At 42.3% G+C, this 17,660-nt stretch overlaps 1 protein-coding gene across 2 annotated transcripts in view; it reads left to right on the top strand.

Moving 5' to 3' along the window:
* The window catches only part of LOC146273438 (plexin-A1-like), a 159,491-nt gene that overhangs the window by 92,862 nt on the left and 48,969 nt on the right, over nucleotides 1-17,660 (top strand). For both annotated transcript variants that reach the window (XM_084704296.1, XM_084704297.1), the window contains exons 9-10: nucleotides 3,415-3,529; nucleotides 15,891-16,091. In XM_084704296.1, coding sequence (XP_084560422.1) covers nucleotides 3,415-3,529; nucleotides 15,891-16,091 — 316 coding nt within the window. The remainder of the gene's footprint in view (nucleotides 1-3,414; nucleotides 3,530-15,890; nucleotides 16,092-17,660) is intronic.

A 17,660-nucleotide genomic window follows, 5' to 3' on the forward strand; every position in this document is an offset into this window, starting at 1 on the left:
CCTCATATTTACTTAACTGATTATGTCTTGCCTCACATCTTTTAAACTATTGTATTTATTTATTTAAATACCATACATTTGCATAGCAATATTAATCTAATTAGAAATCCCGCTGTTTCAGTTAAGGGTGGGGAGATTGAAATAGAAAATCACCCACGGCCATGATTACTTCTTAATTAAATATTTCCATATCCCCCCTTCTTACCCTCTATCCCCATTTGCAATTTGTTAAAACTAGTGGATAGTCTTGCAGTGAAGTGGGGTTTGATATCTCTGTGGGCCAGTTTGAAGTGCTTTCTGCACTTTTTTGCCCACTGCGGTTAATTTTGACCAGGTACTGACGGCGTAATTTATTGTGTGATTGAGGGCCCTTCGCATTTAATTCAGTCCGCAGACACAGCGGAAAAGAGATTGTGTCGTTCATTTTTTTGGTGATGCATGGAGCAGAAGTGTGGTATGACGAAGGAGGAGAACACTTGCAAGGAATTCAGAGGGAAAGAACGAACAGGAGACAAAAAAGCAGAGAGGTTTTGAAGTGCCATTCCTGACATAAAATAGTGGTGTGCCAGAGTATGAACACGTTTTTTCAATTTTCCTCTTTTGGCTCTCTTCTATGCCAGTTTCCTAAAAAGGTCTGTCATTCTTGGCCTTTATGTTAGGGTCGACACACACTTCCAGACCTTGATCCATGCTTCCAAGTGGACAACAGCTTCCCAAATGATAGGTTTGCATAATGGTACAGTTTAGCCAATATTTACACCTTCAAGTGCCACTCAGTTGAAATTGAGTAGGCAGTATTTAACCAACTAATCCCATCATACACACCTCTGAAGGAGATTCTAAACACCCACAAAGGCCAAAGAAAGAAGATAAATCACACTCTATTGTGTGCCGACCGGCAAAAAACCCACAGCCGCTATGGTTAGATATAGCGCAATTAGCATTTCAATGTGAAAGGATTAAATTAGCAGTAGCATTCTAAGCGTGGGGAATATGGCTACACAAGTGGTGATGATCTTTGAGCAGCTATGGGGCATGCTGGATGTAGTAACAGTGGTGGGTGTAGTATCAGATATTAAGGGGTGGGGGGTTTCTTCAGAGAAGCTACCAGGGGGTCCATAGAAAGAGGCCCTACTTCTAGCAGAATAAAAGGAACTGTGGATTTCCCCAAACAGTCCCAGTGTCACCAGGGGCTACACAGAAGGAGACCTTCAAAAGACCAAACGAGTTAGTGGTAGGCGGTCTCCAAATGTGGGTCCCAAAATGGCCTTTGGTGCATGGGACAGTAGCAGGTATCCCCATCCCCAGCTAATTATCTATGGATTTGCTTATGTCTTCCTTGTGGGAGTGGGTAGTAGGGGGTCCTTCCATGCTGATGTTTTGCTCATTATATCAAAGATGAGACACTGATTTTACATAAATATGAGACGGAGAAATGGGATTAACGCCTAGTAAACGTGTACATCTGACCGGTGTTCAGGTTTTTCGGGCCTCCAGGAAATCAAGGACTAGCTTGTGCTTGATCAGGCACCCAACTGTGCAGAGTGGATTTCTGTCTTGTATTCTTGAAGCTTCTTATCTTGGCTCTACACAAAGGACAGTGTTTGTTATTCCAAAACGGGTCATCGTCAAGTTCCCCAACCCAAACAATGAAAGGGAACGTCAATATTTTTACTTGAAATACGAATCTACAATTTAATGTCTCGTCTCAGTCTAGTTAGCTATCCCCTTCTAGCGCTGGCATGAAGAGCATTATCAATGTTTTATGCCTTAATACTGTTTAGATATTGCTTTTTTTTCCCCACCCAACAGAATTTTTCAAAAAAGCACTCTCAATGAATTGTAGATGCAACGCATCCTAGCCTAGCCTAGCTTTATCACCCACTCCTTTGTTTTCCACACAGACAAATCTCCCACTTGGTCTTTACATCAGGATTAAGAGGCCCGTTATTTCCTTAGCTGCCCATCGCTCATTCTAAATGGACAGCTTCTCTCAGCACAATGCTAAATTGGTCAATTAAAGTGGTGGAGGGATTGAATTAAACCAGAGCCTCTGATCTTAGCAAAAGGCAAGAGGAAGGGGGTCTTGGCTGAAAACGATCACTTAAAGAGCGCACCTAACTAATGAGTGCTCCTAATTGATCCAAATAAATCTGTGTCTGGCTTGATGGATTTGGATCACAGATCCCTCCTCCTTTTTCATGCAGATCTCGAGGGGGTGGGGTGACGTGAAGAAGAATTTGAAATACCATTTGCACAGTCAAACGCTATGTGGTGCCCATTGGGAGATATTTGGTTTGGAGAGTGGTCAATTAAGACTTTACAGATGTTGCGGGAAATTACCTGGTCTTTGATTCTGCAATGGTCGTGGGTTTGTGTTGCCCAATCATCATGTTGATGCTAATTAGAAAGTGTATGCTAAACCACTAAGCTGAGTTCTAATCGCATGCTTTAGCCAAAATGTGATTAGATATAAACATGTATACATTGATACGGTAGTAAGGATATTGTCGGTACCATACTATACTGTATGAAGAGACTGACAGACTGCTAATAGGCGCTTACTCTTCCAAAGCATTTGTGTAATCAGTTTTAATATATCCAATATGTAATGGCCACGACACGTCTATCTATATCTGACTGTACTGTATATCTAGCTATATTTCTTTCTTTCCCTCTCTCACACACGCACACCATCCCATCACACACACACACACACCTGACAAACCCATACTCTCCCTCATTATCTTTCCCCCATGAGACATCTACAGTGAGACCCCCACGGCTACGTCTCCCCTACTCTGTTTCTCTCACCACCTCTCCCACGTTCTCTCCCATAATACCTGGCGCCTCCACCTCTCACTGGGACCTCCCTCTGCTTTAGATCTCCCCCTTTCTCTCTGTCTCTACTCTCCCGCTCCCCGTTTCCCTCTTCACTCAACACCTTTGCAAACGGGGATAAAGCAGGTGAATTTAAATGGAGGGGCGCTCTTATCCAGAAGATGAAAGGGGCTTTAGACAAAGACATGCCTTTTTTTTTTTTTTTAAGGAACTAAAGGGAGTGACAAAATATTTAAAAAGAGTGAGAGAGAATAAAAAGGTTTTGGAATGGAGAGAGGGATGTTAAGAGAGTCACAGAGAAAACAAGGCAAAGCTAGCACAGGTACAGAAGAGTGGAGAATAGCGCAAAGAGAAGAATGGGTACGTTTATAATGTCAGGGTCCAGTGTGTGTGTGTGTACCCTTGGACTATGCCAGGAGCTATAAGGAATGGTCAAAAATGTATAATGAAAAGTGACTGAAGTGAAAGAAACAAGTTTGTCTGTACATGTGTATTCTATAATGAAAAAGTATAATAATACTGTAACTCCTGAATCTCATTTTATAAATCTCTCACTCTCCCCATCCCCTCCAGGTGCCTCTCATGCGTGAACGGCTCATTCCCGTGTCACTGGTGCAAGTACCGCCACATGTGCACCCAGAACGCCAATGACTGCTCCTTCCAGGAAGGCCGAGTTAACGTGTCTGAGGTGAGTGTCGCTTCCTGTCCCCTTCCAGAGCAGTCTACTGTCCCTTTTGTACCTCCTGCCTTAGCGTGGTGGTGTTCAGGGATTGGGTTAGCTGGCATGCTTCATTTCACTGTTCACATCGTGTACAACACAAACTCTTTTGTGTCACTCCGGTTCTATTGCTTGTCACTGGTGTGGCATTGTGTTGTCACCAGGACAGTGCCTTGTATACCACCATCACTCTTTTCCCCCCTGTTCATCAGGGAGCTGAATGAATTAAGTGCTACGGAAATGCCTGCTTGTTCGACATAGCCAAATGCTACATTAGCATAAAAACGAATAGATCAGGGATTGACCAATGTACAGTGGAAAGGCAAGTGGGCACAAGCACAAGCAACAACATGCACACATGTACATATGTACACACACATACACAAACTACCGCCACATGTGGGCCTTTCATTAATTGGCCAACCTCCATCCAGTTACACACATTGTGCACTTTACACTCTTCCCCAGACTGTGGCCGTTAGCACGGTTAGCCTTAGCTTCGCTCTCCACACCAAAGACAGCATTCACACTTCAGAGAGCAAATGCTAAAGGATTAGCGATTAGCGCTCCCATCTGGAAGACATGGGGAGAACGCTGGCTAGCATGTTTTGAGCCGAGGGGAACTTGGGGGGACGGACTGATAAACAGGAAAGGCCTGCAGCGGTTGAGCGGCAAAGAGGAATTGAGAAAAGGTTCAGAGCCAATAATGTTTGTATTAATTTGATCAATTTTGTGGTGCCCACCACAAAATAACAAGTGTGCAATTGAAATATGATAGAATGCTTAATTATATATATACAAATACACACACACATATATTTATATATATATATATTATTTTTTTCCCCCAAATATATATATATTTGGGGGAAGAGGGGGGAAGTGGTGGTGGTGGTGGTTTGGATACCTACTTGGGAGTGACATGTGGGTAAGGAGAGACTTTGGTTGCTACGATGTCTGCCGCAGAGCCCACCAACCACATGCTGCGAGAAGGAATCCATCATCGTCACCGTGACAGACACGCACACACTCATAAATACTCTTTTTCTGTTTTTCAATCACACCCACAGCATAGATTCTTGTGCATTCTCAACACACGCATGCACACACACACACACACACACACACACACAAACACACAGTAATTTATCATCACAGTCCTGGATGCCATTTCCATTTGTTCTGGGTGTTTGTGACCCCCACCAAACTCTCTTTCTTTCTCCCCTTCTTCTATACTGTGATTGGCTTCTATTGTTGAAGGGTCAAGCCTCCTCATATACCTTATGGCATCCTCTGTGTGTGTGTGTGCACGTGTGTGCGTGTTCTATTTTAGCGATTCTTGTGGGCCAGAGAATTCCCTTCTGGAATAATAAAACATGAAAAATGTGAACTTGTGGGGACAGTTCCTTGGTAGGGTGTTGTTAAGGGGTTAAGATTAGGGTAAGGATTATGGCTAGGAGTAGATAGTATTTTAAATGGGACTGAATTGTGAGTTCTCGCAAGAATAGCAATACAAACGTGTGTGTTTGTGCTTTCCCAGGTTTATCGTCTCCTTGTTTGAATATATAAGTGTACAGACAAGCCACACCAGCTGTTGTTTACCTTGCTGGTTTGTGTGTTGATCCTGGCCTACATACATTTCCCTGTCTTCTGTATTACCTAGCTGCCCCAGGCTGTTTGTCTACTTTACTCTTGGTGTTTTGTCTAAGTTTGTGGGGTGTATGAGTGTCTGTGTACACTGTTTTTTTTTTTCTTGTGACAGAGCTAGCTTTAAATTGGCAGAATCATGTCAACCCTCTGTGGCCACAATGATGAAAACATTTACATTACATTTATCTAGCAGACATTTTTATCCAAAGAGACAAACAGAATTGTACAGTGTAAGTGCAGCAGATTATAAAAACGTGTGCAGATATAACAGTTTTACAATGGTTATTACCAAGGAAAGGTTTGCATGCAAACACTGTTACCCCTGTAGAAAACAATCCCTTCAGCGGATGCTGGTCCGAAGAGCCATTCAAAATGTCCACTTTTCCTTCCTATGAAACATGAGTCTAGTGTGTCATTTCTCAAGTCTTAACAAAAAGATTGACTTGTCATGTCATGGCACTTGTCTGTCATGGGATAACATACAGTTTTCATCATTCTAATGGTCTGTAGACAAATGTATCAAAGTAAATTGCAGGGACTTGTAGTGAGATTTTCATTTTTTTCTGACATTGACGTTAATGAGCTCATTAATTGGTCAAAGGAATGTAGTTGAAATACTCATCTTCACTTGTTTGCCTTCTATTTCTCTTTCTGTCTCTTTTGCTCTCTGTCATGAAACACAAAATAAACAAACCAAAAAATTAAAATGGATCGGAACCCCTTAAAAAAAAAAATCTCTCATTTCTTTACTTGAGTTCAGAACCTATGAGAGAATAAGCCAGGGAAATGTAATGACTGACATATACAAATCAAATATGCATAAATCAACATGGCCTCCGACAGTGCAGCAAACAAAGATACACATTAGATGCAACCAGGTGGAAAATTGCTTGGGTAAGTCTTACTTTGCAGAGGAATGAAGGAAAGAGGGAAAGGAAGGAAAATAAAAAAGGGCTTTGTGACCAACTTACTCTTTCACAATTTCTCTTTTGATGGTGATTCCTCATTACCTGTTACACTCTCCAAACGATGTTAACTACTTTAACCTAATTCCTTTCAAGACAGTCGCAATGAGAGAGGAAACAAGGAGAGTAAGGAGTCAAGGGTAGACTTTTGAGACTCAGTCATCATCTTCATATGCATCCTGTTCATCCAAGAGCCAGCATGTTTTATGATTTTCCACAATCTCACCGTGCTATGGAATGTATAACTCTGGTGGTGAACATTTTACTTGTTCTCATAAATTCAACACTCTGTTTTTCCTCCTTGGTATACCCTTATGGCTCGATGCACATATGGTTAATCGGTGTCACTCCATTCATTTCCCTCCCTCCATCCCTCAGTTTCCTCTGACTACGCCTGGTGAGGCACTCATGTTTTAGGGAATTGGATACAGCTGGCTGACACACAGAACACAAAAAGTATACCTGTAAACAAACACAAAAACATGTACATATACGTACACTTGCATACAGATTCCGACAGAAGAAAATACTTACATTTGCACACATACCACTGAAATCCTTGTTTAGAGTCCAGAGAAAATATCCACTGAAAGAAAAGTCAGTGTGACACATTTTCCCTAGACATCATCAATAACAAAGGACTCCATCCTAACTGTCCTCCAATCCATGGATAGTAAAATAATCCCATGCATAGTACACATTCAGATTTGCAATTACGCAAACACACACGGCTTGTCTGGCTAATTTACTTCTAGTGTGGAGGCTCCACAGCGTGACATTTTGGCACTGTGTTGGACCTGGCTATCACCCAGACACTGTACAGCAGATTCAAACCCAGACACACACACACACACACAATGAGCCCCCCCAGCACTGGCCTTGGCCTATAATATCCAGAGAGGATGCCCCCCTCTTTACCACTCGTGTGTGTGCGTGTGCAGACGCCTGCCTCTGAGTCTTATCAGAGCAAAGCACAACCAGTGCAGGAGAGCCAGAGGGGGACCGAGTAATATGCACGCCTCTCTCCCCCCTCCTCTGAGCATATATATCACTCCATAATATCTCTTTTCTCTTTTTGTCTCTCTTTTTCTCTCTTCCTCTGTCTCTCTCTTTCTCACACACATGGATAACTGTCCTTGTCCTTCACCTTCCCTCATTTTACCCATTTTACCTTTTACCATAGTTTTTTTTCTTTCTCTCTCTTACTCCATCTTCGCTCTCCCTCCATCCCCCCACCCCCTTCACGCCGTACATCCTGTCTTCCTCTGCCCATCCAGTCTATTCTTCCAGGACACTTCTTACGTCTCCATACCCCTATTTGTCATTTATAACCATTAGAGGCGTATCCGTTGCCTCCATGATAAAACAACAATCTGCAGATAGAACACAGCTCATCGCCGCTAATTAGATCATGAATCAAAGCTCCAAGCACTGAGTCGGGAGTTTGTGTAGGCCTGTCTCTCTTTCCCTTCTTCTTTGCGCTTCCTTTAAACTCCCTTTTATTTTTTTTATCCTCTCCTTCCATTGCTCGCTCTCTCTCCCTTCAGATCTTAAAATTGTCCTCTGTCCCATCTCTACTGTTTGCTTGTTTTTCTCTTTATTTAATGTCCCTCTTCCTTGCATCATTCTCTTTTCTAGCTTCATCTCTCTCTCTCTCTCTCTCTCTCTCTCTCTCTCTCTCTCTCTCTCTCTCTCTCTCTCTCTCTCTCTCTCTCTCTCTCTCTCTCTCTCTCTCTCTCTCTCTCTCTCTCTCTCTCTCTCTCTCTCTCTCTCTCTCTCTCTCTCTCTCTCTCTCTCTCTCTCTCTCTCTCTCTCTGTCTGTCTGTCTGTCTGTCTGTCTGTCTGTCTGTCTGTCTGTCTGTCTGTCTGTCTGTCTGTCTGTCTGTCTGTCTGTCTGTCTGTCTGTCTGTCTGTCTGTCTGTCTGTCTGTCTGTCTGTCTGTCTGTCTGTCTGTCTGTCTGTCTGTCTGTCTGTCTGTCTGTCTGTCTGTCTGTCTGTCTGTCTCTCTCTCTCTCTCTTTCTGTCTGTCTCTGTCCCAAACATGCACACACATACAACCCCCCCAATCCCTCTTATATTTCCTTGCCTTTCATTAAGGGAAGGAGACATGCCTGAGCCATGTTTAATAAAATATAATCCCAGGAAAAGGGGAGGGATGAGTGGGGAAGAGGAAGAGACCATCTCCAGTCCTCCTTCACCCTCTCTAGGGGATCCCTTACAATTCAGCTCCTTCAACGCCCTGCACGACAAAGTGAAGCCAAAGTCGGTCAGAGTTCCTTTAATTGAGACCAGATGTGGCCCGTGAAAGGGAATGGGAGAGAAAACAAAAGAAAGTAAGAGAGAGTGAGAGAGAGAGTAATGGAGAAAGGGCAATAACAAGCCAGGCAGATTGCATTTTCTGAATGACGTAATTTATTTTCCAAATGTTCTCAAAAGATTATGTGTGTGTGTGTGTGTGTGGGGGGGGGGGTTGGAGTGAGTGTGGGGGGGTGGGGGGTGGATGGAGTGAGGGAGAGAGGGAGGGAGGGAGGGAACAGAGGTGATGGCGAGCTAACCAAGCTATGCTTTGTAGCAACTTGGACCGCAACCAGACCATAACCACACAGCCTCCTCCTTGTTAACCTTTCTTTTCAGTATAGCAGTCCTCACTGCAAAACTAACCTCTAACAAACCACTTTTAAAAACCATCCAGACTTTCTTGAAACTTTTCGAAGAGTGTTTGGCATACTAGCCTATTTCTACCTGTTTTGTCACGTTTTTCTTTCTTCAATTTTTCTACACTTTTTGTCCAGGCCACAAGAATATTAGTGGTTGACCACATTGTTGGTTGACAAATGTACGGCATATTACCATTGTACCATGAAGGCATCCGGTTAACACTAGTTTATTTTGAGTCCTGCTGTCCCCTAGCACATCTTATTCTTTCTCGTCCTCCTCCCCCTTGCATTTTCTTTTTCACATGATAGAGTGGAGAAGCTCAAAAAAAGATGAATGCACACACTTAAGCGCTAATGCATTTTTTTGGTTGCTTTTTTCTGGCAACCGGCTTGAATACAGTGAACATAAGGTACCAGAAGGATAGCAAGTTTAAACAGGGCCCTTGTCCAGAACACAAGGTTAGATTTTCAAACCTCTCGCACACTACAAAGACGGAGAACCAGCCCAATGTTTGGGGTTTTGTGTTTCACTAGGTCCATGACATTGAGAATATTTTTTATTTTCATTAAAGTCGCTGTCAACTTCCATATTGGCAGTAGTAAGCTTGGCTCAAGTCCTTTTTGAACGTAATGTTCCACCTGGGCGATGCCAAGTGACTGCTGGCATTCTGTAAAAGCTTCAGCATCCCTAAACTTGAGGGCCCGAGTGGACAAACTGATCTAACTCAAATTAAAAGCGTGTCAAAGTGAATGTCAAAAGCAATGTTATGAATGGTAGACACACACACACAGACACATGCACATAGGCTTAGTGATAGGGAGATTGAACAGGGTTCCCAGGCTGTGTATGTGTGTGTGAGAGAGAAATATATTGCGTGTGTGTGTCAGTCTCAGATCTCTGTCGTTTTTATTATTCAGATAGTATTAAATCTTCATTTCCACCAGCCTCCCAGTCAGCCCTTCTAATGGAGAGTACATATAAATATTGCATTCTCAGAGAGAAAAAGAAGTGTCAGAAAAGGAGAGGGTGGATAAAGAAAAGGAAAACTGAAAGGAGAAGGGAATGGATTAGGAGACGGTGTGTAATGGCACCATTTTGTCTCTAGCCCACTCTGCCATGTTCAGGATCTAAACCCGGTTTATTTTATCATGAAGCCTGTGCTGATACTAACTAATGCCTAATGGAAACAGGGAAAGGCTACTCGTATGTGGGAACAACAATACTGTGTAAGTGACAAACACTTAAACGTAACATTTTCTTTAGCGTTGATCTTCTCTTAAATTCACAGTTTTCTCAGTTCTCAAAACTGTTCATATTTAAAGTAGCTTGACTATCTGTGTTCAAAATGAAACCTTTCAAATGACTCACACCTCATGTGTCCTATAAACAACAACTGTTCAAATACCACTATGCTACCATCATAACATAGGCTGGTGGAGCCACGCCTTAGACAAAATGACAGCATTGAATCATATTTCCTTTGCACAGCATACCTTCATAGTTCACATATGAGGGTCTGTCTGCTTTTACTGACACTCTTTCCCTCTCGGCACTCTATCCTGCTCTCTTTTTTATTTTTCTTGTTTGAGGTAGCAAGGATGGAAAACGAGCGAGTGGGCGGACAATCCTGGAATCCCTCAAAGTTTCTCTTGTTTTATGCGCTCCCTCGGTCTCTGTCTCGCTCCATTCCACTCATGTTTCTAGCTTATTAAGTTGTTTCGTCCCCCCATTCCCACCCCGTCCCCCTCTACCCCAATCCGTGTGTTTCCCTCAGAGAGCAGCAGCTTAATGAGACTACTTCAGCTGCTCCCCCTAAGACATCTACCAGGACTGGGGGGGGGGGGGGAGAAACTCATACACACACACCCACAGTTAGAAGTATTGAAACATATGTGCATGCATTACATAAAGAGCACACACACTTATACTCACCAATTGAATTGTCCACTTACACAGGGTCACGCACGCACGCATGCATGCATGTATACGCACACACACTGCAACAGAATGGAAGACACCCTATTAAAAACTGTTGGGGCAAACCCAACTGTATGGTTATTTAATTCTAAAACAGGCCTTTATCCCACCAGTTTCATAACTGTGTGTTCTTGGGTTATGGTCCTGCAAAGCCCATTGCCCTAGGCTCAGGAAAAATGTAAATGATCAAAGCTGTGTCAGGCCTGTGACTCATACACAATCACATATGTTGTCACCTCATAGAATTGAGTAACCTTTCATTGTGCATGGACCTTACACACTGTTCCTGGTTTGTTAGTAATATCCCTACTCTGTGGTCTTAACCTGTCTGGTCTCCCAAGCATTCCGTCTTTTTTAAATTATTTAGCATGTTATTTTTTTCCTCCTTTCCCCTGATCTATATTCTGCACATCAAGAGAGGTAATTAATTATGGATGGATTGGTCTTAAAAATCCACCGTGGCCAGACAGATTCCTCATTATATATGCGCAATGTTTTTGGAGCTTTATTTATTAATATATTGTCAGCTTCTGAGCCTCTGAACTTGATTGTTTATTTATTTAAATATTCTATCTTTCTAGCTCTCCCTCTCTCACACCACACTTCATTTGTGTATGGTTGGCTGGTGTTAAAGTGGGTTTTCTGCTCACCTGCAAGGAATGATTATCCTATGCTGCCCTACACTTGTTTTGTTTGATAGACGCATATAAATATGTCTGCTCTCCCGTATTAACAGATGTCGATTTGGCTCTCTGAGTACCCTTTCACTCACTCACTTAATGCTGAATGACCCCCCATTCCATGTTTGTACGTTTTAAACAGAACTGTGATTCCCGTTGAACAGGCTGATGTTGGATCACCATTGGATTGAACATACAGTATAAAGGAAAGCACATACATAACTACCAAATGTCCCCAAGGTATTCTGTCGATAATGTTATTTAAATTTGATCTTAAATACATTAACTATTCAACTTAATTGACATTTTATTAACCTATGAGGATTTTTACTTTATATGTACTTGTACAACTGAATTTACATTTAGTCATTTTAGCAGACGTTCTTATCCAGAGCGAATTTACCTTGATTGATTGATTGATTGATAATTAAATTGTCATAAGAAATAAGAAGAAGATAAGAAGAAGAAGAAATAACAAAAACTTCATGTCCCACAAAGCTACTCATAGACAGAAAAGTGTAAGGCTGCTTTACAGTAAGTAGAGTAAATACAGGATGGGGGGAACCCACCAACTGTCGGACACGGAGCAGAAGTAGAGAAATTGGACAGCCGCCACTTGAACAACACACGTTTGTGTTTTGGCCAAGAAAATCGCACTGTATTTAAGCTGACTTGACTCTTTGAGCTGTGGGTGTTTATATTTCTTTCTGTCCCGCTCTTCTCATCAGCTGAGTGTTTTTTTTGTCCAGGATAGTGATGTGTAGTTCGTGAACGATTCGTTCATTTTGAACGAATCCTTATAAGGACTCGGGAGTAACGAGTCCTCTCAACGAGTGATTCGTTCTTTTCCCGACTTGGTTTTTCTACGAGTCTTTGGATCATTTTTCACGTGACCTGCATAGGCTCTGTACTGGTAGCTAGAGGAAACGAACAATTCGTTCATTTCCCAACTCGGTCTTTCTACGAGTCTTTGGATCATTTTTCACGTGACCTGCATAGGCTCTGTACTGGTAGCTAGAGGAAACGAACGATTCGTTCATTTCCAGACTCGGTCTTTCTACGAGTCTTTGGATCCTTTTTTCACGTGGCCCGCATTGTATTTTTTTGTAGAGGAAACTGTTTCCTTATTCCTTTCGCATGGCTGCTGTTTTAGTAAGCTGTGAATGATATTTGCTCAAGTCATCATACTGACTGGTTTTGTTATTTTCACTTTACATTTACACTTACAGTTTAGTGCAGTGTAATTGTTTGACGTGATAATTAAATGCTAGTGTGATAATACATGACCAAATCATACAAACTCATGATACATTATTTTATTTTTATTTTTATTTATTTTTTGCAGGAATTTCTTTTGAAATAGTATATGCGGGTGCACGTCATCCACTAACCTACATGAGAATATCATACGTGTTTGCAGTGGACTTATAGCCCCCCGCTCCCCCCCTCCCCCCCGTTGAAATGAACGAATGACTCAAAAAGATTCGTTCATTTTACTGAACGAGATTCAAAGAACCAAATCCGTAAAATGAACCGAACTTCCCATCACTAGTCCAGGAAGCAAAGTCAAGGAAAAATACTCTTATTCTGGTATAAGGGTTTGTGTGTGTGTGATGGTCAACATGGTATATCTGACGAAAGTCATGAATCAACAAAAAAATCATAAGGACTAAATAAATCCACCCATCCTCCACACAAAACATTAGAACATACTGCTGTGTGTATGTAGCCTATCTGTGGGTGAGAGTATATATTACCATAACCAACTTTAACTATGAATCCAAGATGTTTTGCACACACAGAAATACTGACCCCACATCCCTGTGGCAAAACCTTGGGTCTCACCTCTAGACCCCCCCACCTAAAGCGCACACTCACGCGCGCACACACACACATTACTACCCTAGATCCACTTTTTCTGAAACAGACAGAAGAATCCACAAAAGATGGTGTGAAAAAGAGCAGAAACAAAAAGAGAGAACAAACAACAGCATCAAACGAGTCCCCCTGGTGAAGCATTGTTTCATTGTAGTCTGCAGTTTTGTAGCCTTAATGCATGCTTTGAACTGTTTTGGCACCTGCCGTAAAATGTCGACAAAACAGTGTATCTCTCTAGTGAGCATTATTTCCCAGCATTCCACCCTTTCTCTCTCTCTCTCTGTGGGTTTGGTAATGCTTAGATCAGGTTTATATGTAATGTGATAACTACTTCCCAGGAGAAAAGGGGTCTGTTCAAGACTACTCCCTGGTTAAGTCATACAGAAGCGTTCCGAGTGGTTTGCAGTTTGTGTTATCAAAGGAATACCACCTTGGCGAAACAACTGGACAGATTGTAGCCGATCTCTATTCTTTAAGCAGTCAACGGCGGCTTACGTATATGCGTATATTGACTACATGACAACATTATATCTATATTTTTTCACTCTGACCCTTAACTAAATTATCACAAACGTGACATGAGAAGCGATGGTGTTGAGTAACAGTGCTTGCTACACTTAATCGCTTGTTTTTAAACCTAATAAACAAAAAGTCCCTACAGGCCTGCATAGATAAAACAGACATCCAGTTTGTGCAGGGATGCATCAGAGACAATATCTGAACAGATGCTGTTTAGGAAGGTAAGTGCCAGGAAGAAAGGACAAGAAAACAGTCAAACTGACGCAAAGTCAATAGACAGAATGAATAAAACATTGGTTTTACCACTGTGCTAGGGGCTGCACTAGCATTTGGCAATGTACTTTCCAACGAGAGTAAGTCTCATTATTCTTTTATTTCAAAAGTGCAACAATATAAGTAAAACCTTGCCAGAGTATTAGTCTGCAATGCTCATCACTTTTGATTGCTGTTACATTTCTAGCTTGCACTACTTTTTACGCCTTGAATGCCGCCAGCCCAAAGTTTCTAACACTTTTTTCTAGCCAAGCCAAGACTCCCCTCACCCTCTCTTTCGTTTTCAATCGTCCATTGCCCGTGGCAATTAATTAACTGGGAATGTTGTCAAGGGTTTGGAGACGTGCAAAATGTAGCTGCTTTAAACTGTGAATGGATCCATCCCTTTTTGCCCTAAACCAAAGTCAGATATTGGGAGGGGCCAGGGAGCAGTTAGAATGCAGGCAGCATACATAAGAAGGTGTGGATGAGCTTGTTAGTCTGTTTTATTTAGCACCTCTTCCTCTCTCCTTCTTGTACATAGTTCTTTCTTGTCTGTCTTTCTTTCTTTTGACCTGTTCGACTGCTGCACCCCATTAGGGTATTTCGCGCTATCATCTCATCTCATTACCAATTTTAAAATTTTTGTTTTATTCAATCTTCATTTCACCAGGTAAATCCAGGTATATTTTTCCCTTCCTCCCTTTCGGTCCACCAAATCTATCTCTCTTTCTTCCCACTTTCAACAGAAATTGCCCAATCCACTTATCCTGACATCTTTCTTTTCTTTGTGACCCCCCCCCCCCCTTCTCTCTCTTATTCATAATTTACAATGTTGTCAGTCAGCCCGCTCTCTTCCCCGTGCAATCCCTCTCTCGCCAACTGCCAAACTCTTGGACCGGCTTCAGACACGGATGTCTAATAAGCTAATGAACAAACAAGCCATTGTCTGCGCTGCTCAGGGGACAAACTGTAACTGCTAATGGACTAACAGTTTACTGGCAGCCTAGACAAATGTAGGCTTGGGTATATACATGCCTGTGATTACGGGGTGCGCTGGCACATTTACTGATGTTTGCCAGATACCTTTTTTAAGGTGTACTGCAGGAAAAGGGGCTTGTTGGGTAGGATGTAAAACCCTGTCAAAGATGGAGGACCATTGTTGAAGTTGTTTCCTCTGAACAATAAACAATTATAAAAGAAGAAATTTTTTTTGTTTGTTTATGCTGTTTCATATGCCCTTGTACAAACATTTAACAAAAGAAAATGTGTTTCATTATGTTTTTCTCAATATGGTATTGAGGTCTTCTGCTAGAAATTGATTTTCTTGGGTTTAAATCAGGACCTTTTTAGTTGCACGCAGCTTATTCTTTTAACCAATGTGTCCATGTGTTCAATTATTCACTGTGTGTGAGTGTGAGCGCATGCGTATGTGAGATTTAGAACATAGTCAGAGATGGTGAAAAAAGGTTTCCATCACACACAAACTTGTTTTAGGTCAACCATATTGATGCAAAAAACACACATAATTACCAACCAACAGACTTTTGTATCCAGTGAGATAATCTATTAAGTGTGTCCATATGATCTAATCATCTCCTCCCTACTCAATGTAACTGAATAGAAATCTCGTGAACAGTTTCCATAACAGTCACCACACAATGGAGTTTTTAATTAATGCATCTCAAGTGTATAACCCTGTTAACTCACCTCTCTGTCTTTCTCTCTCCCACCTCATCTTCACTCTACCAGGACTGCCCTCAGATCCTGCCCTCCACCCAGATCTACATCCCAGTGGGCGTGACCAAGCCCATTACGTTGGCAGCAAAGAACCTGCCGCAGCCTCAGTCTGGCCAGAGGAACTACGAGTGTGTGTTCCACGTGCAGGGCGAGGTGTACAGCGTAACCGCGCTGCGTTTCAACAGCACCAGCATCCAGTGCCAAAAGACCTCGGTGAGAGCCCTGTTATGCGCATGGGATATATGTGCTGATGTTGCAGAGGTGGTTTGGAAGAAGGGTTGGGGATTTGGCAATTAGTTCTTTACTTTGTCTATACTAGTCTGTGTAAATGTTCCTCTTGGACATTGGGGTTGCTGTTTGGTAAAAAATAAATTAAAATGCACCGTGGATTGGTGTGGTCCCTGCGTCAAAGTTGGCAATTTAAGTCATTCTACAAATGTATGCACATGCTGTGGGAGTAACTAATGTTACTGTGTGTATATAATATAAAATATGCAACAAAGACAACACTACCGAAGCAAAAGCCCTTTCTGGGGTCAAGGTTCTTTTTATGAGATCCCCCACAACTAGAGATCCAGTGGAGATTAATGACTGCGTAACACTGTGGTCATAGAAGTGGTCACGGTCAAAATAAATGACCGCATGGTCTACATTGACACGGTTATGGTTCAGGTAGATGCTACTGCGTTGTTGTTGTGACAGGTGTCCAAGGTGATGCTTCACTTGTGCTGAAAGAGAGGATCTAAAAATGTAATCCCATACAATGTGTCGGATTGCTAGCCTTTCCCCTTTGAATCCATACAGCGCAGCAATCCCCTTCTAATGTGTCATTTCTCATATTGATTGGGTATGAAGTGGCTTCAGTGGGCTCTCTAGTGTACCTCCCTTTTGTACTACTCCTTTGTACACTGAGTTGGAATATGTGAGGACGAATGTAGTGTTGTGAGAAATGCGGATGATGTAGCGGTGTACATATGTGTACACGAGAGTATTGGACGGTGGGTGCTTCTTTATTGTGTGCTTGTGTGCTGGTAGTGGATTTCTAGTTGCAGGATTCATGGGGTGTGTGGTTTGGAATGAAATTTGGTGTTGGGGGGGGGGGGTAGTAGCGGCATGATAAGAAGCGGCGCTCCGCTTCACTGAGGCTGAAAATGTGTAGAGGAAGTCTGTCTGAGCCTAGTCGGGATGGGATTGATCATGTTTATACCTAGACACTCTCTATACCAGTTGCGCTCTCTCTCTCGCTCTCTTGCAGGCGCACAATTTCTCTCCTTTTCCATCCCACACCATGATTCACCATGTTGCTCTCTCATTGGCTAGCCGTTGTCCCAATCACTTTATCATCCAAGCCAGTTTCTTCCTGTCTCTCACCTGCTTTTCCTCGGATACTGTAGAGGTGAGGTAGAAAGGGAACCTGCCAACCAGCCACCAGGAATTAGCCACAGAACTTTCTACCGTTGATGTCTATCACACATATCCACTGCACAAATGTACATGTGCAGTCACTCATGAGGTGTCGTAACAGGGCCCGGGGGTTAAGCAGTCATCATCTATCTCAAAGACAATAAAGAGATGTAGAGATTGAGTTTACCAAGGCAAACTGAAGATGCATAAACTGTTGCCCATTTTTTTTTGCCTGTTTTTTTTTTGCTCAGAAAGAACTTTTCAAACTAAAACACCATGAGGTCACTGTGTGTTGTCTTTCACAAGCACAAACTGTACTGTTTCACTTTGAACTGCTTCCTTTATGAAGAACCCGTGTTCTTATTTATTTCAATGTCT

This window comes from Hypomesus nipponensis, chromosome 9 (genome assembly GCF_054491055.1).
Source record: "Hypomesus nipponensis isolate SF chromosome 9, ASM5449105v1, whole genome shotgun sequence".
Classification (NCBI taxonomy): Eukaryota; Metazoa; Chordata; class Actinopteri; order Osmeriformes; family Osmeridae; genus Hypomesus; species Hypomesus nipponensis.